Genomic DNA, 22,375 nt, shown 5'->3' on the forward strand with positions numbered 1-22,375 from the left:
AAGAGAGTAGTGACGTAGCAATCTAATCAACGATGAAATTTGCAGTAGATTGGCAGGCTTGATTGTGGTGGCATAGTGTGTTGCATTCAAAACAGAATTTCAAGCAATTTCATCCTTTCCCGGTAAAGTCCTATGAGCTGTTCTGAATCAGAACGTGTAAACAATGGAGAGTAGTTACATAACGATCTGATCAACAATGAAATTTGCAGCGAATTGGCAGGTTTGATTGCAGTGGCACAGAGAAAACGATTGCTTGGAATAGCAAAAAATTCAAGATTTGGGGTTTCCATCAGTCATGGCGGAATCCTGTTTTTCCATTAGTGAATAGACGTTCTAGGACAAAAAACCAGTTTTGAGGTGATTTTGGGAGGTTTTCACCATTTTGGGATGCCATGACGTGCAAATAAAGCAATATGGAAGCTGCGCACAAGAGGAATCAGACCAAGTAGCTATCTATTCCCTCTTGAATTCACTGTTTGAGTTTTGGAATTTTTTTAGTTCTCAACTCACAATCGTTGGGTGTTTGCAGTCATTTTGGGTTGCAGATATTTTCCTTGTATAGGGAAAGTTTTTGTATGAATTTACAGCTTTCTAGTTTGGCATTTTGGATAGTGTGCATTTGTAGTTCCCAAGTTGTAGTCTTTGGGTGTTTGCGATTATTTTGGGTTGCAGGTATTGTTGGGATAGAATAGGAGACCTCCCCAATTCTGAGCCCCCATATGAGGAGTGCATCGGGGGGTGGATCATAGAGTAATAATAGGCATGGGGCTGCCACATAAGCAGTACATGAGCTGTCATGTGGGCAGCAGAGAGAATGTGGAAGTACCTGGCAGAGGAGATCCACCATGGAGGCCACATCTAGATCCAGATGCTGTCCACACACGGACAGGACAGAAATGCACAGGAAAAAAGCAGTTCGGCGAAGATTTTTGGACCCTATGGGCAGGTTTGACGCAAAGGATACTGCCTAGGCCAATGGATTGAAGCCATGTGGCCAGGCAGGGCCCCATAGTAAGCTTCATATTAAGCCTTGGTCTTGGTTCTGTTGAGGATGTGAACAACAGTGTTCACGGCTTCACCGTAGTAGACTTTCCAAAGACTTCTCCATCGCAACATGGTCAAACCTGTCTCTGTGATGGTCTGTGCTTTTGTTCAGCAACGCCATTCTGCTAAGATGTGCAAGCTGTAGTAAGTTGCCGCTTCGTGCAAAATCCATTGAACTCGATAGAAGTTGGCCAGGCAATATACGCAGGTCATTCGACTGAAATCACCCACAAATAAAAGAGAATAATATGAACCTGCGAATGAATTTGTTGACATTGGGCCGTAGATGTCGGAGTGAACCAACTCTAGCCGCTTCTTGGCCTGTGATGAGGCCTGTAGTGGAAACTTGTCCATGTGTTGCTTGCCCTCCATGCAAGCCTACAAACACGATCATTGCCCTCCAAAAAAGCCCTACAAACAAGATCATTGCATGCAACCGGTGGAAGTCCATCCACCATCTTGGACCTCTACATCTCGACCACAATGCCATAATTGATGTGACCGACCCGCTCATGCCATAATTTCGATCTACCGTGGTCCCGATGCACCAACAAAGCGTTAAGCCCATATAGCCCATGCTCCTCCACTTGGATGTGACATTGACTTTACCGTTGTCGAATAGGACCGATGTCCATTTGGCTGATAGACAAAAGATTCTTGCACAAAGTCGGTACATAGAGTAGACCGAAAATCAGCTCCTCCTCTCCTACAGTCGTGATGAATGTGATACTACCAACACCCTTCATAGGGCATGTCCGGTTATACCTCACAATTACCTTGGAGTCAGGATGTGTACCCTCCATGATCTTGAACCAATCTTTCCTCTTAGACATGTGCTTCCAAGCTTTATTGTCCACATACCAACCTTCCTTGCCTTCGCTCATTATGTAGGCTAAGCAGTACTCAATAATGATAAAGAGTGCGCCAGTAGTGCCGATTCAATCTTTGACTCCTCCTTGGCCTTGGACTCCTTCCGCTAGAGGTCTGCCTTCTTCTTGCGGCATTTTTTAGTTGAGTGACCAAGCTTCTCGCACTAGAAGCATTTCATCTTCTACTTTTTCTCTGCATCCTCAGTCTTGTTGTTCTCTTGTCATGACAGGACTTGCCGTTTCTCGGGTTGTCCCTCGCCACAAGTGCTTTCTCGTCCGATTGAGTAGTTTCTCCCGAGCCTCCTCTCACAGCAATAAAGGGCCAAGCTCTTCGAACATGAGAGGCTTGGTCCTCTGTCCCACATTGACTGTCGTCACGAAGCTCTTGAAACTCGTGAAATGTCAACAATACCAGACGACTTGAGTCTACCTTCTGACAAACTGCGGCGAGCTAGTCCCTCACCACCTTGACTTTTGTCAGATGGTCATGAACATTGACTCCCTCACTCATATCTAGATTGTACAACTGATGCTGGAGAGTGATGATCTGAGACGTGTATATGTTTCATACAGATCCTTCGATATGACGCACGCCTCTACAAACGTCTCCGCCATCTGAATATGGAAAATTACTATGCATGCCATCGTCCCTATCAACATGGCTAGGTCCTAGGCATCCTTCTCTTTCCACGCCGCGAGATCTTTTGCATCTACTCAAAATTCTTTTCTTCTTGTCCAGTACATCCTCCGGCCTTTCGTCAATACCCATCACGAGCTTTCAAGTTTCCGAGCCACAAGATGGCTCCGGATCTTCACCTTCCATGTGGGATAGTTTGCCCCACTAGCTTCCCAGACTCGCCAAAGTTGGGGATAAATGAGGAAGAAAGATGAGAAGAGGAGGACTCACAAGGAAGGACGAGCAATGATTGAAGAGGCGATAAATGGTTTTCTCTCTTCCATCTGTAGGCTATCCCATGGGCTATCCATAGATGCCACTTATACCTTGGTATGAGCCTTGTAGGCCTAGTTATAGTCAGTTAGGACTATTGGTACTGTTAGTTTATGTACCATCTAGGTCAGTTCAGACACTTAGTCCAGTTGGGCAATTAGCCCTAGGGTTTTGTTATGTTGGCTCTCCCTTGAGCCTCCACACTTCAGTTTTGCAGCAATCTATTATAGCATCTCGTTTTAATCCATTGTGCTTTCATTTTTGAGCTTGCATTGCTTCCAACACCCAACAGTGGTATCAGAGCAGGTTAGAAATCCATTCCCTCAACCATTAATAGCTTTCCCAAGCTGTTTGGCAGCCTCTGGAGCCCTCATTCTTGCTTGTCTTGCTGGTTTTCACACTCCCACGAGTGTTTGAGGCCTTTCCAAGCACTTCTATCATGAAAAACCTCATTTTGTCGAGAGAACACTGTTACTGGTGCTACACCTACAGCCTCTGCTTCTTCAGCTGATTGGTCTTCAGATGATGGTTCTAATGCTACTGCTAGGACACATGCACCTCTTGCTCCAGGTGCTTTGCCTCCTTCATAGGAGCAAATTCAGTGGGATGGTCGTGATGGCAAAGCACATGCCTTGATTGCTCTTTCAGTGAAACGAGTTATTATCCCTCATATTCGGTCTTGCAAGACAGCTAAGCAAGCATGGGATCAGCTTGCATCTTTGTACCAGGTGCGGAATGAGGCGAGGGTTGCCTATCTCCATGGGCAGTTGAAAGATTTAAAGCTTGATGAGGGTGATAACATGGATGCTTATCTCACTAATGTAAAGGATTTGAAAGAGCAGTTGGCCAACATTGATGAGATTATGCCTACTTCTCAGCTGGTTTCTAATACCCTTGATGGGCTGCCTGATTCATATCCAGGCTTTGCTACTACATTGAGGTTGGTTGCAGGGGGTGATGCCAATCATTTCTCCTTTGACCAACTTGTTGCTCTTCTTCTTCAACAGAAGCGAAGTCGTGTGAATCGCAATGCTACTTTGACTAGTGATCAAGCATTTGCTGCCCATCACAAACAAAAAGGTAAAGGCGAGGTTTCAGCTGGAAAGCCCTCTCATTCCCATGCTGATCATTCACATGGTGCCTCTTCTTCAGGGGATAACAAAAAGAAGAAGAGATGTAATTATTGCAGGAAACCTAGGCATGATATTTCTGAATGCAAGAAGCACATAGCATCTGAAAATAAAAAGAAAGAGTCTGGTCTTGCAGTATCTGGTTCTTCTAGTGTAGAAGATCGACATGAGTCCGCTAATTTCGCACAAGACCACCATTGGGCTTTCTTGGTTACATGTCAGTATAATCCTGATGTTCATGATGCTTGTATGGCAGATTCAGATGTTCGTGATGCCTGGTTCTTTGATAGTGGTGCTAGCAAGCACATCACTTCCTGCAGGAAGTTATTCAGCTCATTGGAGTTTACAACTAAGGAGGGCAGTGTCACATGTGCCAATAATGCATCATATACCGTGAAAGGTATTGGGCGAGTTGCTCTTACTTCTGTCTCTGGTGGTATTGTCACTCTAGAGCATGTGCTTATGTTCCACGTATTCGTAAGAACCTCATTTCTATTTCAACCATTGCTACATGTGGCTTTCAGGTTATTTTTTATGGTGTGAGGTGTGCAGTGTATGATGTTACACATGCCTTTACCCTGGTTTTGACTGGCACATTGTCTAGCGGTCTTTACAGACTTGATGCTTATGACAGATGTTCAAATGATGGTGCTGCACTTGCCGATGCACATGCCTTTGCTATTGATTCTACCATGGCAGATACTCATTTGTGGCATGAGAGGTTTGGACACCTCAATTTTCGAGCCATGGTTAAGTTATAGAAGGAAGATATAGTTGTGAATCTTCACAAAATGCATATGCCTACCAAACATGTTTGTGAACCATGCTTGCTTGGAAAGATGCACTGTGTTGCGTTTCCCAAGGATGGGAGAGTTGGTGCTTCATGCAAGCTTTATTTGGTTCATAGTGATGTTTGTGGACCCATGCGGGTTGCAGCTCTTGGGGGGTTCTACTATTTTGTTACTTTTATTGATGATTTCACCAGGTACACTTGGATTTTCGCATTGAAATCCAAATCTGATGTTTCTTCATGCTTCAAACACGTTATTGCCTTGGCTGAGAATGAGAGTAGGCTGCACATTGCTCACATTAATATAGACAAGGGGGTGAATACATGTCGAAGAAGTTTGCTGTTTTTTTGGCTTCCCGTGGCATCAATCATCGATGCACGGTGCCTTATACTCCTCAACACAATCTCGTAGCTGAGCAGAAGAATAGATCGGTGATGGAAATGGCCAGATGCATGTTGAAAGACAAACATTTGCCTAATAAGTTGTGGTTGGATGCCGTCATGTGTACAAATTACATCTTGAATAGATGTCATACAAAATGAAGAAGGATTACACTGGAGTTCAACGACATGGACAGTGACCTGACTGTTCACTGGCAGTTTGATATAGTAGTATATTGCCGAACGATGCTTCTATCTATAGCTTAGTCTTACATAGGTCTCTATACAGATTGGTTTACACAGTGTGCAAAAGGATTGCAACAGTCTGCTACTCCTTGGAAATTGAGCTATTCTTAATTAGGGCTTAAGACAGTGCATTTACTCTTGATTCGAGTCATTAAAGATGCCTGTAAAGAGGTCTACGGGTCAAGCTAGTAAGCAGACTATGGGTATCCTTGATTCCATCTCAGAGAAGAAAGCAATTGATGATCAGACTGTAGTTTCTGAACCCAATGATCCTCATGTTGGCAATGTTCAAGGGGATTTGGCAGCAACTCCTCAAGTACAAACATCCCTTAACCAAGAGCAGATCATAAAGAGTTGTATGGACCCAATGCTACAGATATTCAAGGAGCTAACTAATGAGATTAAGACCAATAATCAGAGGATTGACCAAAGGATGCAGAACATGTCTGCCACTTTTAATAAAAGGTTGGACCAGTTCAAGAGAAGCCAAATTTATGATGGGAAGAGACCTGTGGATCCCCAATTTGATGGAGACTCAGGTTCACATGATGATGATGATCATCCTATACATGTAACTGAGCCGGTTGGTTTTATGGCTTCCGCCCGAAGGACCTATCACTCTAGTGGAGTTACAGCTCATATGGATAAGGATTCAGCACATGGTAAGACTCCTAATAATAACAATTCAGCAGCTGAAGAGTTGTGTCAAAATTTCCATGAATATAAGTTGCTACCAGCAGACCTTAGGGCAGCAATGACATTCCAGCAATATATACAAACAGTTAAATCTATTGAACCAAAAGGACCTGTTCATCAAGACAAAGATATGAAAGACAAGATTATACTTCCTAAGTTCAAAGGTGATTCTACCTCTCCTGAGGAATTGGAGAAATGGCTCAGCAAGATGGATGACTACTTCCTTCTATATCCAAAGGGTGATCAAGGTAAAATCAGATTTGTTGTTCTTCATCTGGAAGATTATGCCCACTCTTGGTGGAGGCATCTACAGCAAGAAGGGTTAACTTTTAATGCTTGGGATGAATTCAAGGCTGAAATGCTTAAAACTTTTATATCTCCTTTTACTAGGGATCAATATATTTGTAAATGGTATGATCTTACTCAGCAAGGATCAGTGAAAATTTATATCAAACAGTTTTGGAAATTGGCTCTGTTTGTTCATGGTATTGATGAAAGAGTTAGAATGCTCAAGTTCATACATGGTCTGCACCCTAGTATTGCTTCAGATGTTGCAGCTCAAAAGCCCAATTCTCTTAAAGAGGCCATGCAGTTGGCAGAGCTTTATGAACCCAAATACAATGGGAAGGAGAAGACTTTGGGTATTGGTCACTTTGGAACTAAACTTATGGTCAAAGAGGTTTCCAATGATGAAAGCAAACTTCCTGCACCTGCTACAACTTCTTCTATTTCTAGGTTCCCCACAGTGTATGGCAGTGGCATGGGATAACCTAAGGCTTACAAGGCTACAGATGTAAAGTCATCCTTTAAACCCACTCCAAAGGATGATCTGAGTGATAAAAGAAACAAGTTGGTTAAGTAGTTATCTCAAGCAATTATTGATGACAGGAAGAAGAAGAATTTGTGCTACCTTTGTGGTGAGAAGTGGACCCCTGAACATAGGAATGTGTGCAAAGCAAAAACAAGAGCAAAGTTGAGCTTCATTCTAGAGATTGATGAGGATTTATCTCCTAATACTTCTGCAGCAGAATCTGAATTTCATGAATATCAGGACTGTGTGAATGAAGGCCTTGATGATGATGAGGATCATAGCTCCAAAAAGGGGACCACCTTTCCCTTTGATCCAGGTGGGTTATCCATGTTTGACACCATGCTTATGGATGATAGTTTACCAAGGTGCTCAAATAGATCTAGACAATGGAACATTGAAGTTGTTGAAGGTTATGAGGATGAGATCAGAAATTATGATGGAAATGATGATGTCGATGATGATGCAGTGTATTGGGATACACAATCAGTTGTGTACAACATATCTCCTCATGTTTTTATGGGCTGCAAGGGCTCTCAAACCCTTAGGTTAAAAGGAACAATCAATAACAGACTAGTCTACATTTTGGTTGACAGTGGGAGCACTCATAACTTCATTATGCAAAGACACTTCAAACAGTGAGGTTATGCCCATCCACTTTGGATCATGGGATCAAAGTTGAGGTGGCTAATGGTCAGCATTCCCACAGTAAGCAATATTGTCAGGCTTCTCAAGTGTAACTTTCTCAAGACTATACTTTTCATGGAGCTCTATTTGTCTTGAAAATGGGACCTATTGACATTGTCCTTGGTTGTGAATGGTTGAGAACCTTGGGAGAATTCTCTATGGACCTTAACAGACTGTATATGAAGTTTATGCATGAAGGTAAGCACATCACTTTGATGGGTCTCCAATCTCCTAAATTGTCCTTAATTTTTGCAAGAAGAATGGCCAGAGACCTCAAAAGTGTTTGTGGAGTCTATGCTACTCAATTGACCAAGTCTCAAGAGGGTAATGGGTTATTGGTGGAGGATAAAGACATGCAGTCCCTATTACAGCAATACTCTGATGTATTTGCTGATCTTCCCAACCATCTCCCTCCCATGAGAGATGTGGATCATGCAATTGTGTTGGAGCCAAGATCTAAGCCAATCAACAAAGCTCCATATAGACTTTCTAGAGCTGAAAGGGAAGAGCTAGCTAGGCAAATAAAGGAACTCCTTGACGAGGAATTTATTACACACAGTCAGTCACCCTTTGCCTCTCCTGTGTTATTGGTTAAGAAGAAGGATGGCTCATTTAGAATGTGTATTGATTACAGGGATTTGAACAAAATGACAGTTAAGAATAGGTTTCCTATCCCTAGAATTGATGATCTACCGGATGAGCTTAGAGGGGCAAATTACTTCACAAAGATTGACTTAAGGTCAGACTATCATCAAATAAGGATGAAGGAGGGAGATGAACATAAAACTGCCTTCAAGACACAACGTGGGCTTTATCAATTCAAAGTGATGGCATTTGGTCTAACCAATGCACCTGCAACTTTCCAGGCCCGAATGAACAAGGTATTGCAGCCTTTCCTCTATAAATTTGTGTCGGTATTCTTTGATGATATATTGATCTACAGCAAAACAAAAGAAGAGCATTTATTGCATGTCCAGCAAGTATTGGAAGTATTGAGGACACACCAGTTGTATACCAGATCAAGTAAATGCACTTTCATGGCTGAAGAAGTGGAATATTTGGGCCATATTGTCAGCAGTAGTGGCATTAAGGTGGATCCCAGCAAGGTAAAGTGTGTAAAGGATTGGCCTATACCTCAGAATATCACCCAGTTGAGAGGGTTCCTTGGTCTAGCATCATTTTATAGAAGGTTTGTAAGGCATTTTGCCAAATTGGCAGCTCCTCTCACTGATCTTCTAAAAAAGAATGCTTTCCAATGGTCTGATAGTGCCAATAAGAGCTTTGAAGCATTAAAGGAGGCATTAACTTCAGCGCCTATCTTGGTATGTCCTGATTTCTCTCAACCTTTTATAATTGAGGCTGATGCTAGTGGAAGGGGCATTGGAGCTGTCCTAAAGCAGAGTCATGGAGTTATTGCCTTTGAAAGTCAGAAATTGGATGACAAGGAGTCAAGTTTCCACATTTATGACCAAGAGATGTTGGCAATACTTCATGCAATCAAAAAGTGGCACCACTACATTTATGGCAGCCATTTCAAGGTTAAGACTAATCATAAGACTCTCAAATATTTTCTATCTCAGTCTTCTCTATCACCCAAGCAAAGGAGATGGCTATCCATTGTGCAAAACTATGACTTTGACATAGATTACAAGATGGGCAAAGAAAATATTGTGGCAGATTCTTTTTCCAAGATATGGGCTTGTACTTTATCATCTATTACTGAGGTTTATAAAGATTGGATCCATGGCATTCAAGAAGAGTATCTCAATGATCCTCAAGCAGCTGCTATGTTCCAAAACTTGCAAGATCCTAACTGTCAGCAATATCCCAATTTCAAGTTGCACAATGGGCTCTTGTGCTATGATAGGATACTTCTTACTGAAAATTCCTCCTATAAGCTGCTAATCTTGCAGGAATTTCACTCATCTCCTATGGCTGGGCATATAGGCCTCAACAAGACGTATGATAGGGAAAAACAGAGTTTTTTCTGGAAGGGGCTTTGAAAGGATGTTCTTGCTTATGTTCAAAGCTGTAAGCCCTGTCAACAAAACAGGGAGTTGAATTTGAGGCCAGCTGGTCTACTACAACCTCTACCTATACCTCAAGGTAAATGGACACATATCAGCATTGACTTTATTACAGGTCTACCAATGACCTCTATGGGTTGGAACAGCATCTTTGTGGTTGTTGATAGACTTATTAAAGCTGCCCACTTCATTCCTACTAAGACCCAATTTACAGCTTCCAAGGTGGCTAAGCAATTCATGGAGAATGTGTTTAAATTACATGGACTTCCTCAAGAGATTGTGAGTGATCGTGATGCTACGTTCATGGGGCATTTCTGGCAAGAGTTAAGTTCTATGGGAACACTTCTTACCCCAAGTACAGCAGATCACCCTCAAACTGATGGGCAAACAGAGAGGGTTAACCGCTGGTTGGAAGAGTATCTAAGGCATTTTTGCTTTGAGACCCAAGCATCGTGCGATCAATGGTTGCATCTAGCTGAATTTTGTTATAATACCACCAAGCATACTTCAATTGGTATGAGCCCTTTTGAAGCCATGTTTGGCTGTAAAGCTCATGTCCCATCAACCATTATTGATCAAGCATTGACAAGCCAGCAAGCCAAGGATGATTTGGCTCACATGACTGCTCTATTACAGCAATGTAAAGATAATATGGTGAGGGCCCAAGCAAGGATGAAGGATTATGCTGATGAGCATAGGAGAGATCTTCATTTTGAAGAAGGGAATTATGTATTTCTCAGATTACATAAGTTTAGGCATGCTTCTTTGAAAGGTAATACCAATGTTAAACTTGCTCATAGGTATTATGGACCTTACAAGGTTTTGAGGAAAGTTGGGGAAGTGGCTTATGAGTGAGTTCCCACAATCCTCTAGAATACACAAAGTATTCCATGTATCACTGCTCAAGAAGTATTTAAGACCTAAGGAGCAAGTTATGGAAGAGCTACCTCCTATGGATGAAGAGGGCCAAATTGAGTATATACCTGAGAAGATCCTTGGATTTAGAGATCATGTGAGGAACAAGTCCTACAGGGAATATCTTATCAAATGGAGAGGTCTACCTGATGAGGAGTCTTCTTGGCAGCCATCTACGATTGTGGAGCAGTACCCTCAATTGCTTAGCTGAATTCTATGACCAAAATTGAGTCTTTATGAGAAGATTTGATTTTCTCTTGCTATATAGCATATATGGACATGCTGCAGCCAGCATTCACTATCCTTTCTCAGATCAGCATGTCTCTCACTGGATTATATGATCAGATCTGTTATATTGGACAGCATTGCTCTTCCACCCAATTGCTTGATTTCTTGGGAGTATTATATGATCCATTTACAGATCAGCATGCCTACAGGGAGGTATTTGACTGAGAAACTTCATTGTTCAGCTAATATGACCAGAATTGAGCTGTTCAGGTTTACAAGGAGCATTGTATGTCCAAGTTACAGCCTTTTCAAATTTGAGGACAAATTTCTATTTGAGGAGGGAGGATTGTAACAAAGGGTCACTTTTTACTTAGGCTAAAAGTTAGTAGAAAGGCCTTTATTGGCTTGTAAGTGTTTTCTTCTTTTTTTTAGGGGATACCATAAGTTGCCACGTGGCATCCTAGGAGGTAATCCCATAAGCAATACTGCTTTGTACTACCCTGGGCCATACCTATATAAGGGCTCTAGTTGTACTGGGCAATACATTCATGACTTGTACTTCATTACTGAAATAGAATATACAGCAAGAGTTCAATACTCAGCTGAATTCTAAAAAGGATTGACTTCCTCCTGTCCTTGTGCAGCCCCTCACAAGTCTCTGCTGAAGATCCAGCCCATGATCTTCCTCTCCTACCCTTTTTCCTAAACATAAGGTACTACACTACTTAACTCTCCTGCAAATTCTACTAAACTTAGTAGTGAAAGAGCATGCTAGTTTTGTTACTTATGCTTTGGTTGCTACCACATGCAATGAAGAGCCCTTATGTCATCAAGATGCCTTTCAGAATGATTGTTGGATGAAGGCCATGCAAGCTGAATTGGATTCTATCCATCAGAATGACACTTGGGAGTTGTGTGATTTGCCTCATGGCAAGAATAACATTGGAACTATGTGGGTTTACAAGATCAAACGGAAAGTTGATGGTTCAGTGGACCGTTACAAAGCCCGTCTTGTTGCTTAAGGAATATACTCAGCAGCATGGCATTGACTTTGAGGAGACTTTTGCTCCCACTTCCAGGATCACTACCATTCGCATTGTTATTGCGTTTGCTGCCCATTTTCATTGGCAGATACATCAGCTTGATATTAAGACAGCTTTCCTTCATGGGCATTTGCAGGAAGAGGTCTATGTTTCCCAACCTCCTGGCTTTGAGGTTGAAGGTTCTAAAAGTAAGGTATGCCGCTTGAAAAAGGCCCTCTATGGATTGAAGCAAGCACCTTGGGCTTGGTATTCGAGAATTCATTCTCATTTGCTGACACTTGGCTTTCACAACAGCCCTACAGAGGCTACCCTTTACATCCGCAAGCGTGGGACAGACTTGCTGATTTTAGTCCTTTATGTGGATGACATGCTTGTGACTGGGACACATGCTCAGCAAATTGCAGATTTTAAAATTGATTTGCAGCAGACATTTGCTATGTCTGATCTTAGTGAGGGGGGCATTTTGATATCACAATCCAAGTACATTGGACAGCTTTTGCAGCGTTTTCAGTTTGAGGATTACAAACCAGTATCCACACCATTAGAGACTGGTTTTCATTTCTCTTTTGAGGATGGCAACGGTACATATGATGTCACTCTCTATCAACAGGCAGTTGGTTGTTTGATTTACCTAGGCCATACGAGACCTGATCTACAACATGCTGTCTCACAGTTGAGCAGATATATGCACAGCCCATCTATGCACCATTGGCATGCCATGAAGCGTGTTTTCAGATATCTTAAAGGCACTAAGCATTTAGGCCTTCTTTATGGGGCTGATCCTTCACTTGTCATGCATGGATTCACTGATAGTGATTGGGCTGGTGGTTATGACACTCGTGTGTCACATAGTGGCAACTGTTTTATGCTTGGTAATTCATGTGTTTCTTGGTTTAGCAAGAAGCAGAGTACAGATGCTACTTCTAGCTATGAAGCTGAGTACAGAGCGGCTCAGTGGAGTGTGTTTGGCTTCGGAAACTACTTGCAGTGCATGTCAGACTGCTCCTACCGTCATCTTCATTGATAGTCAGAGTGCTTTGGCTGTTGCACGAAATCCAGTTTTCCATGCTCGCACAAAGCACATTGAGGTTCACTATCATTATGTCAGAGAGCAATTATCAGCAAGTGATATTGAGTTGTCTAATGTTCCCACTGAAGACAACTTAGCAAATCTTTATACGAAGGCTCTACCTCGCCCTAAGTTTGAGGCTTTTCGGCAAGCTTTAAACTTAGTACCTTTTGTAACTTGATCTGTTGTACTCTCTACAGTCATAGGTTGCTATATCCCTACGGGACGAACATGTGCAACCATGACACTAGATATTTAGGTGTCCTGAGCCATGTCCAGGATACTTCAGCCCATACCATGGAGGGGGGTTTGTAGGCTATCCATAGATGCCACTTATACCTTGGTATGAGCCTTGTAGGCCTAGTTATAGTCAATTAGAACTATTGGTATAGTTAGTTTATGTACCATCTAGGTCAGTTTGGACACTTAGTCCAATTAGGGCAATTAGCCCTAGGGTTTTGTTATGTTGGCTCTCCCTTGAGCCTCCACACTTCAGTTCTGCAGCAATCCATAACAGCATCTCGTTTTTCTCCATTTTGCTTCCATTTTTGAGCTTTCATTGCTTCCAACACCCAACACCATCTTTGCTCTAATAGCACACAGCAAACTGTTAAATGGACTTGCAATAGAAAACTTGACCACACAACAAACCTGAGTGTCAGTCGGAGTCACCTTCTCACTAAGGAACTCCCTTCTAGAGCTGGAAATCTTGCTATGATACCATGTTGGAAATAAGACGATAGAATCTCTCACATCGGAGTCGCCTTCTCACTGAGGAACTCCCTTCTAGAGCTGGAAATCTTGCTATGATACCATGTTGGAAATAAGACGATAGAATCTCTCACACCTCTCTTCAACCTTCAGCTCAAAGTACACTTACAAATACCTCTAGAGACACTCGCAGATAGAGATCTATGTAGACAGCGACAGAGAGAGAAACTGAGAGTATATTCATCCACTAACTGTGGGAAAACCTGGGCTCAAGGTGAGCACAAAACACCTTACAAACTGAGGTACAACTCTCCGGGCAAAACTCTCCTCACAACTCCTTGGATGCGTTGTCCTTTGTAGACTTCAGTGGGTTGGAGTAAGTGAGAAATGGGGGGAGATATTAGCTCCTTTTATAGCCCAAGAGCTGGGGCATATGAACCGACCAGAAGGGGCCAACTCAGCCCCTTCAACCAACCTGGGCAGCATATCCATAGGGCGCCCTGCAGTCGGCTAGCCAGGGCTAGATCTGGGCCTATATAAGGCCCTGATGTAGGGCCCTTGCTGCCCTACAGCCAGCCTTCTTCCAGGCCCACTTGGAGGCCCTATGTGCAGGCCCCCTTTGCTGCTGTGGTGCCTACCCTGCCCCCCTATTATCTACTGCCCCTTTGTTCCCTCCAGTTGGGTGGGGCCATTGATTTCTAACACTGCCCACCTGGGCTGAGTTTCCAGACAGCAAGGTGGAAGAGAGCCTTTGGACGAAGAGTCTACATAAGCTCAGAGGAGCACGCAGGCTAAGAGATCTAGAGGTGCCACACATATAGTAGGAGAACCTTTCTAGTATTGTATCTTGCCCAGTTTGTGGACGAACAGAAATATATAATAGTTGCTTCTATATTGTCTTTGAGCACAATCTATTTGCTAGTCTGCACACACGTGAATGGTTGTGAGGCTTACACATGGTTATGAAGCTTGATTCCATAGTGAAAACACTTCCGTGTGTAATTCTTGAGCTAATCTAAGAGTCGTCCACTACAAGATACCCTCTAGTGGGATTTTAAATTTCTAACAGGTATTTCCCGAACGCCTAGTATAGGGAAAGTTGTTGTGAATTTACAGCTTTATAGTTTGGCACTTTGGATAGTGTGTATTAAAGGGGTGAATATACCATAGTAAACTCTTTTAATCCAAAACTCGGGACTCTATGCACAGAGGAAAAGCAATAGCAAGGGAGATTAAAAGAGAAGCCTCAAGGGTGATCTCGTAGAATCGGAAGTTTGACCAACCGACCTCCTATGGCACATACATTGTGATTGGTAGGATTGCGATTGTAGATGATGCCTTACAACAAATTATCAACCAACAACAACATGCTAATCTAGGACAGCTAGAGTTACGAAGGATGGTTCGATCGCCATATACGAGACCATCCAGAGAGAAAAAAGGAAAAGCTCCGATGGAGCCAGAGTCAAAGTGTGCATACGGTCGAGCGTGTAAAGGTTAAAGTCTCTAACATTGCAAATTATAGACCTAAGAAGTACTCTGGTCAAATGGTAGACCATAGCTCTGATATCATTGAGGGCTGGCTACAAATGAGCAATGACATCAAGAAAATCCCTAAGACCACCAACATGTTTACTGAGGCAACAGATGCGTGGTGGATAAAGCAACAGAGGGATGAAATACCATCCACTACTTGGAAAGGCTTTAGAAAGCATTTCCTGCAGGCTGCCACCTCACGAAGCGTCGCGCGCTTGGGATAAGTACAAGCATCTTCATCAGAAGGTTTATCAATGACTGAATACATTGGGAAGTTAAGGAAATAGTCATGAAGCTACCTAATAGCATCCATTACCTGGAAAGGCTTTAGAAAGCATTTCTTGCCACCTCACGCAGCGTCGTGCGCTTGGGATAAGTACAAGTATCTTCGTCAGAAGGTTTATCAATGACTGAATACATTGGGAAGTTGAAGGAAATAGTCCATGAAGCTACATAAACCTCTTTCTCAATCGGTGCAAGTAAAAAGATTCTCTTTGGAACACCGTTGGAGTGAAGAGGAAAGTAACTCCCATGGTAGCTAAAACTGGAACTACCCCTAAAAAGTCCACTTTGGGAACAATATTTCAGCAATTATGGATGCTTTGGACTGGCTGGACAGCAAAAGGGCAGCAAAGGATCACCTTCCCAATCAAATCGCTTTAGTCTCTGGGAACTCTGGGAATATTTCTTGAGCACCTCCAGGCATAGCACACAGCCAAAAGCACAAATTGCAGAAAACAAGGTCACCTGGCATGAAATCGGAGCACTAGGGCACCTCCTGGAAGCCAGCAATTGAATCGCAATCACAACAAGAATACTTTGGGACAAATCACAATCATCTGGGGAAGAAGCCTGGCATTGGGATCGCTTTGAATTACAGGAAGAAGCTATGAAAACACAGTCGCCTTCAAGAAAGACAGCTGGGAGAATAGGGGTAGAAGCATCACACTGCACTAGGACCCCAAAAAAGGGGTGGACCCCCCGAAGGTCTTTATTGCAATAGAAATAGACTTTTGTACAACTGGCTCTCACAAGAGCTTGGCTGAGTACAACTCTTAATGATTCTAGAGCTCAGGGGCTCTTCTTTTATAGTCTCATCAAATGCATAGCCCTTCTCTCCTCACCTTTTCTTTTTGTTTCGGGGTTAAAGACGATTTTGACCAAGCCTGGGCTACCGTCACCATTTGGGACTTCTCCTAAGAAAATAAAGGAATAATTCTTAAACAAGAATTGATTTTGGCCAAAGAAAGTTAAAGTGGTTAACCAAGAATAAGTATTAATGTTTTACTTTTGCGTTGCACTAGTAAAAGAGAACTATGGGGACACCCACAAGGAACTAGAAATAGTCCAAGAACTAGAATGCATGCATTAGACTAACCTTTAATGGGTTAAAGTGTTGGATTTTGGATGTGTAGGTCCAAGAAGGGTGCAAAAAGGGCTCAAAAGCCAAGGGAAACCGCCAAAAAGCAGGATCTAAGAGACAAAAAGCACCAGGAGGAGATGCGGCCACATATGGAGGGCCCCACAGGGCTAAAAGCCAACAAAATAGCCAAAAATCCAACATTCTGGCCCAAAAAGCATGCAAATCAGCTTTTAGAAGCTCTAGAAAGCTAAAAGTGTAAAAGCCCAGCTTTTTGGGAAAGGAAGTCTAAAATTACGCAAAATAAAGCCAGCCCCAGCTTTTTACAAAGGTCTTCTTTCAGGTTGGGGCCATGCCTTCAACCTCATCAATGAAAGGATTGTCCATGTAATAAGGAACGTCAGATGGCTAGGAGATTCCTAGAGCCAATCTGGATGCAAATCCAGGTAGCAAGATCTTCTCAGTGGTAAGTACCTCTGTTATTGTGTGTATTTGTTGCTAAGCTAGGGAATAGTAAGCCCGCAGTAACAAGGTATACAATCTTGAATGATACAAAGGTAGTGAAGATGAAAGGACAAGTTGCTCCAGTCGAGAGCATGACGTCATGGGAGGTCAATTGGCATTATCCTTTAGAGGATTGACATTTAATTGTGTTGCGCTTTATGTTATATGGTCAAAAGGTTGTAATGCCAAGGTTGATAATGATGATGAATGGCACCCAAGACCTTGGGGCAAGTAGATTAAATGTATCCCAAAAGGGGCAAAATGATGCACCAAAGATAGTGGGACGCGTCACGCCAGGCTGGGTTGGATCTGGTTGGGAGATGTGCCAACAGGTTTTCAGGAGCCTTGGGGTCATGTCAATGTACACCACCCACATTGGCAGATGCCTGAAATTAGCTGCCTCCCGTAAATCCCTCACAAGAGACACCGACTGGAGCAAGAGCTGCCGCACAAGGTACTCACTGAATTAGCTTTGTCCAGCCTATAGCCATGAAGGATATCCTACATCTTCTAGCTGGTTGTACATGGTTTTTATTCAGCAACTAAACAATCCCCAATTTATGGGGCAATCTAACAGCTCACAGGCCAGCCAAAAGGCCAGCCATCTCAGCCAAACAAGTGGCCAGAAAGACCAGCTGGTCTGGCCGACCAGTTGGCCGACCAGCTGGCAGGCCCACCGACCAGCTGGCCGACCAGCTAGGTCTGGCCTATAAAAGACATCTGCCCCCACACTCCTTCTGACAGGACAGGACCTGCAGCTGCTCTTCATCTCCGCCATCTTTTGCTGCAGGCCCGCCTGCTCCATCTACCTCTCCTCTTCAGATCTGCCTTCTCTGCTGCCTTCTCTCTGCCTCTCCTTCCTGCCTCCTGACTGCTCCATCTTCTCCTCCAGATCTGCCCTAACTTCTGCTCCTCTGCTCCAGATCTGCTCCTCTGCTTCAGCTCTGTCCCATCCTGCTCCAAATCTGCTCCTGTGCTTCAGCTCTGTCCCATCCTGCTCCAGATCTGCTCCTCTCCTTCTGCTCCAGATCTGCCCCATCCTGCTCTAGATCTGCCCCTCTGCTCCTTCTGCTCCAGATCTGCCCCTCCTGCTGCAGATCTGCTCCTTTTCTTCATCATGTTGCTATTCCAAATAGCCTGAAGGTTCCTTCCTCAGAGCATGCTGGTTTTCAGCCATTTCCTAGGGCAGCTCTAGCCCTTCATCTTCTTCGTCATCATCGAGCTACACGGAGGACTGCGCTTCGCTCCCTCTGCTGCTATCTTTTCTACTGTTTCTCTACATAGAATCATCTTTCTGATTCACCTCAGCCACGGTCCTTGAGACACGACAGCTTTGAGGTTCTTGTATTCAATTTTTTCATATTACCGACAGGCACTATGTTTTCTGAGTTCTGTTCTTCAGTTGTGTCTGAGTATTGTCTACTTTTTGATCGCTCCACTGCAAACCCTATCGTTTCTCTATATGGTATCAGAGCCATGGTGATCTAAAGACCCCAGATTTCTGGTGATCTAAAGATCCTGCTTCTTCAAGGAGGCCATAGGTACAAGGAGCATCACTCCTATGAACATATCAGTTTCCTCTTCATTCCGCTGCGCACTACGGGAGAGAACTCCATCTTCTACTCCCATCCCTCCCTCCTTTTTCGGTTTCAGGCTTGACACTCCCCATTCCTTCGAACGAGGAGGTCATGATCCTTCACCTCTACCAGATCTCCATCGGCATCGACTTCCAGGATCTACAAGTTCTCCCTACGCGGGACCCTTTCTGTTCAGATGTGTCTTGATGACTGTTCTTCTACATTCATGGAGGCGGGGACAGACTCCTCTCTCCCAAGGTTCAAGATCGGGTACACACTGGATCACTGTTCAGCTACGACCTCTTCCTTTGGTGAAATCCTACCATCTCTGGATTATCAGTGCTGCTTCGCCAAATTTGTTCTTTACCTTTGCTCTTTCCTCCACCTTTCGGCGGTGAGAGGGGGTGGCTTATTCTCTCAGGCTTCACAACGTTTTTATTTCTATATGGTATCCTACTTGTAACTCCAACACTTGAGGAAGTGAACAATTCCCTTGCAAGGGCACTCCTCTTGTGATCTTCTCTTGGGCATTTCACAGGGATAGCCAGCACCACCATCGACATCCTTACACGAAGCTCCAAGCACACAATGTTTGCCCCTCCAAATTGGCAATTGAGAGGGGGTATTCAGCAACTAAACAATCCCCAATTTATGGGGCAATCTAACAGCTCACAGGCCAGCCAAAAGGCCAGCCATCTCAGCCAAACAAGTGGCCAGAAAGACCAGTTGGTCTGGCCGACCAGTTGGCCGACCAGCTACCAGCTGGCCGACCAGCTAGGTCTGGCCTATAAAAGGCATCTGCCCCCACACTCCTTCTAACAGGACAGGACCTGCAGCTGCTCTTCATCTCCGCCATCTTTTGCTGCAGGCCCGCCTGCTCCATCTACCTCTCCTCTTCAGATCTGCCTTCTCTGCTGCCTTCTCTATGCCTCTCCTTCCTGCCTCCTGACTGCTCCATCTTCTCCTCCAAATCTGCCCTAACTTCTGCTCCTCTGCTTCAGCTCTGTCCCATCCTGCTCCAAATCTGCTCCTCTGCTTCAGCTCTGTCCCATCCTGCTCCAGATCTGCTCCTCTGCTCCTTCTGCTCCAGATCTGCCCCTCTGCTCCAGATCTGCCCCTCCTGCTGCAGATCTGCTCCTTTTCTTCATCATGTTGCTATTCCAGATAGCCTGAAGGTTCCTTCCTCAGAGCATGCTGGTTTTCAGCCATTTCCTAGGGCAGCTCTAGCCCTTCATCTTCTTCGTCATCATCGAGCTACACGGAGGACTGCGCTTCGCTCCCTCTGCTGCTATCTTTTCTACTGTTTCTCTACACAGAATCATCTTTCTGATTCACCTCAGCCACGGTCCTTGAGACACGACAGCTTGAGGTTCTTGTATTCAGTTTTTTCATATTACCGACAGGCACTATGTTTTCTGAGTTCTGTTCTTCAGTTGTGTCTCAGTATTGTCTACTTTTTGATCGCTCCACTGCAAACCCTATCGTTTCTCTATAGTTTTTTCTACATTGGACCCTGAAAGCATATGACGACGGATCACTATTGCACAACATGTGATAAGGAGACAATTACCGAGTATTTATGGAGCTATCCTTCCACCAGAGGAGTTGACAATGCCTGCTAAACATTGTTGTACGAGTATGGCACTTCCAATAAGTGTTTGCATGGGGGATGGTAGCCTGGCCAGCAAACATCTTCTCCACAAAGATGATATCCCCCACCAAGCTGCTAGACAAGGAGACCGTTATGTTCTTGTCAGCCCTAAGACTGCCCTCTACAAGGGCCACCCAGCCCATATTGCTGGGCCATCCATGCAGCCCCATCCAGCCCAGATGGCTGGGCTTGCCTGCATGCTGCCCACACAGTCATAGATCTGCCCACTCTTCTGTCACATCTGCTCATGTGGCACCTATGCATTGTGCACATGCCAGCTCTCATAAGCCCACATCTGTACAAGGTGTCCTGCCTCTCTGCTATGAATGCACTTCATTCATCAAATAAAAGCAAACATCTAGGCAAGGGCAACAAGAAATACCTTGACTACAGCATCACTTAACTTTGAGAAGGCTTCCACCTGTAAGAATTCAGCAAGAACCTGCCCCAGAAAATATCGAAGAGTCAAAAACTGTACCGTCAAAGCATGTTTAATGTTTTAGTTAGACGTCCATAAGTCCCACAATTACCTGAGGCGTAGATGCAGCATAGTTTGAAAGCCTCTCCATCAGTTGTGACATGACTGTTTTCACATCTACTGTTGGCTGCACATAAACAAATAATGTGTATCAGTTACTGAACACAAGTAGGCATTATAAATCTATAAAAGAGATGTGCAAGTGATACTACGATTGCACTACACCTGCAGCTGAGAGCAAGCACCAAGAAGGGTTTCCAACGTCTGTAAATGATAATCGTCAGGAAAGACTTGAATGATGCAATCCATGAGATAGTACTGTGCAAGTTCATCCTTGCAGTTGACTACCTGATATTGAAAGTATCATGTAAGTCTTTATACATGCCATTTTTTGTGAGCTGTCACTCTCTTTTGTTAAAACTTGCCAAAACTAGCACTTTCTACAAGTAAAGCAAAAAATATTCCATCTCAACTGCCATGAAACTCCCACAAAAGTAAAGAACATTCAGCAGCCATTGAAATGGAAAGAATTGGCAAACCAAGCACATTGTCAGTCAATAGGGTTTTACCTGTTCCAGAATACGAGGAAGGACAACATCTCTGTACATCTCAAGGTCGACACCTTCTAGCTGGCTTAAAACATGTAAGTTTTTGCCAACCTGAAATCAAATCCCACACTTTAAAATTGTAGTCCCGTACAGCTATAATTCTAGCTAGATACGTAGTAGAACTGCATGGGATACGAATTTGCAAAAGTACATGGTTGCTTTGATCTGAAATAATGTACCCCATCTAAAGTTCCAGTAACAACAAGCCTCACCAGATCCATGTCCTAGAAGAGAAAAAAATTTAATCTTCTCACCAAATCACGAAGCTCGCTCCTCTCCTTCTCCCGCTTTTCTTTCTCCCGAGCAGGCCCCTGCAGACCAGAAAACTTGCAAAATGGGAGCTTGCCACTGACAGGGTCACCACATTTACAACACTGCCTGCATGAGCACAACTAATGTTTAGAAGAGCTCCCCACGGTATTCTCTCCCCTTCCTAGAGCACAAGCAGGCAGATTGAGACCCATGCTAAGGACCCTGCCACTAGTGTCCCTCGCTTCATCAAACAGCATAATAAACTGGCCTCAAGGACAAAAATACACCGCTTGACATTTCACAGCTGACCTGGTGTTGCATCCGCACCCACAGTTTGTTCATTTCAGTGAAATTTTGAAGCACAAACTCCACGGCATCCATAACAGTACCACCTTCCCTGTTGACATTACATGTTAACCTAAGACAAGAGGTCCAGCAGAAAATCTAATGTGTGTTCTTCAGAGCACCAGCATTGCAATAATCAATGGCCAAAGCATTGAGTAAACAGAGAAGCCTGCCTGACACTGAAGTCAACAATTCCAGCATTAAAGAGAACAAGTACACATAAAGAGCCAAATAAAGCTCACTCAGAATTCACCTCAAGGAAGCAGAATAGGAACAGATCAACCATATGCATGCCATGGGCAGAGCAAAGTAACAACGCCATCAAATTTTGGTACTTCTGTGAGAATACTCTCCACATAATCGCAGCCTTTTCAATACAGAACGAAAGAGGGGTGCAGAAATATAGATATTGAAAAAAAAATTGAAATCGGAGAGATGGAACAAGGTGAGGCATTCAGCAACAAAATGTTA

At 43.7% G+C, this 22,375-nt stretch overlaps 1 protein-coding gene across 1 annotated transcript in view; it reads right to left on the reverse strand.

The window, feature by feature from the left end:
* The window catches only part of LOC147892339 (vacuolar protein sorting-associated protein 35B-like), an 80,220-nt gene that overhangs the window by 24,875 nt on the left and 32,970 nt on the right, over nucleotides 1–22,375 (reverse strand). The window contains exons 5-10 of the mRNA XM_087387942.1: nucleotides 21,869–21,956; nucleotides 21,562–21,618; nucleotides 21,269–21,358; nucleotides 20,925–21,047; nucleotides 20,752–20,826; nucleotides 20,604–20,663 (exon numbers count right to left, since the gene is read on the reverse strand). Coding sequence (XP_087244068.1) covers nucleotides 20,604–20,663; nucleotides 20,752–20,826; nucleotides 20,925–21,047; nucleotides 21,269–21,358; nucleotides 21,562–21,618; nucleotides 21,869–21,956 — 493 coding nt within the window. The remainder of the gene's footprint in view (nucleotides 1–20,603; nucleotides 20,664–20,751; nucleotides 20,827–20,924; nucleotides 21,048–21,268; nucleotides 21,359–21,561; nucleotides 21,619–21,868; nucleotides 21,957–22,375) is intronic.

This window comes from Dipteris shenzhenensis, chromosome 17 (genome assembly GCF_047967505.1).
Source record: "Dipteris shenzhenensis isolate YYH24624 ecotype China chromosome 17, Dip_SZ_1.0, whole genome shotgun sequence".
Taxonomy (NCBI): domain Eukaryota; kingdom Viridiplantae; phylum Streptophyta; class Polypodiopsida; order Gleicheniales; family Dipteridaceae; genus Dipteris; species Dipteris shenzhenensis.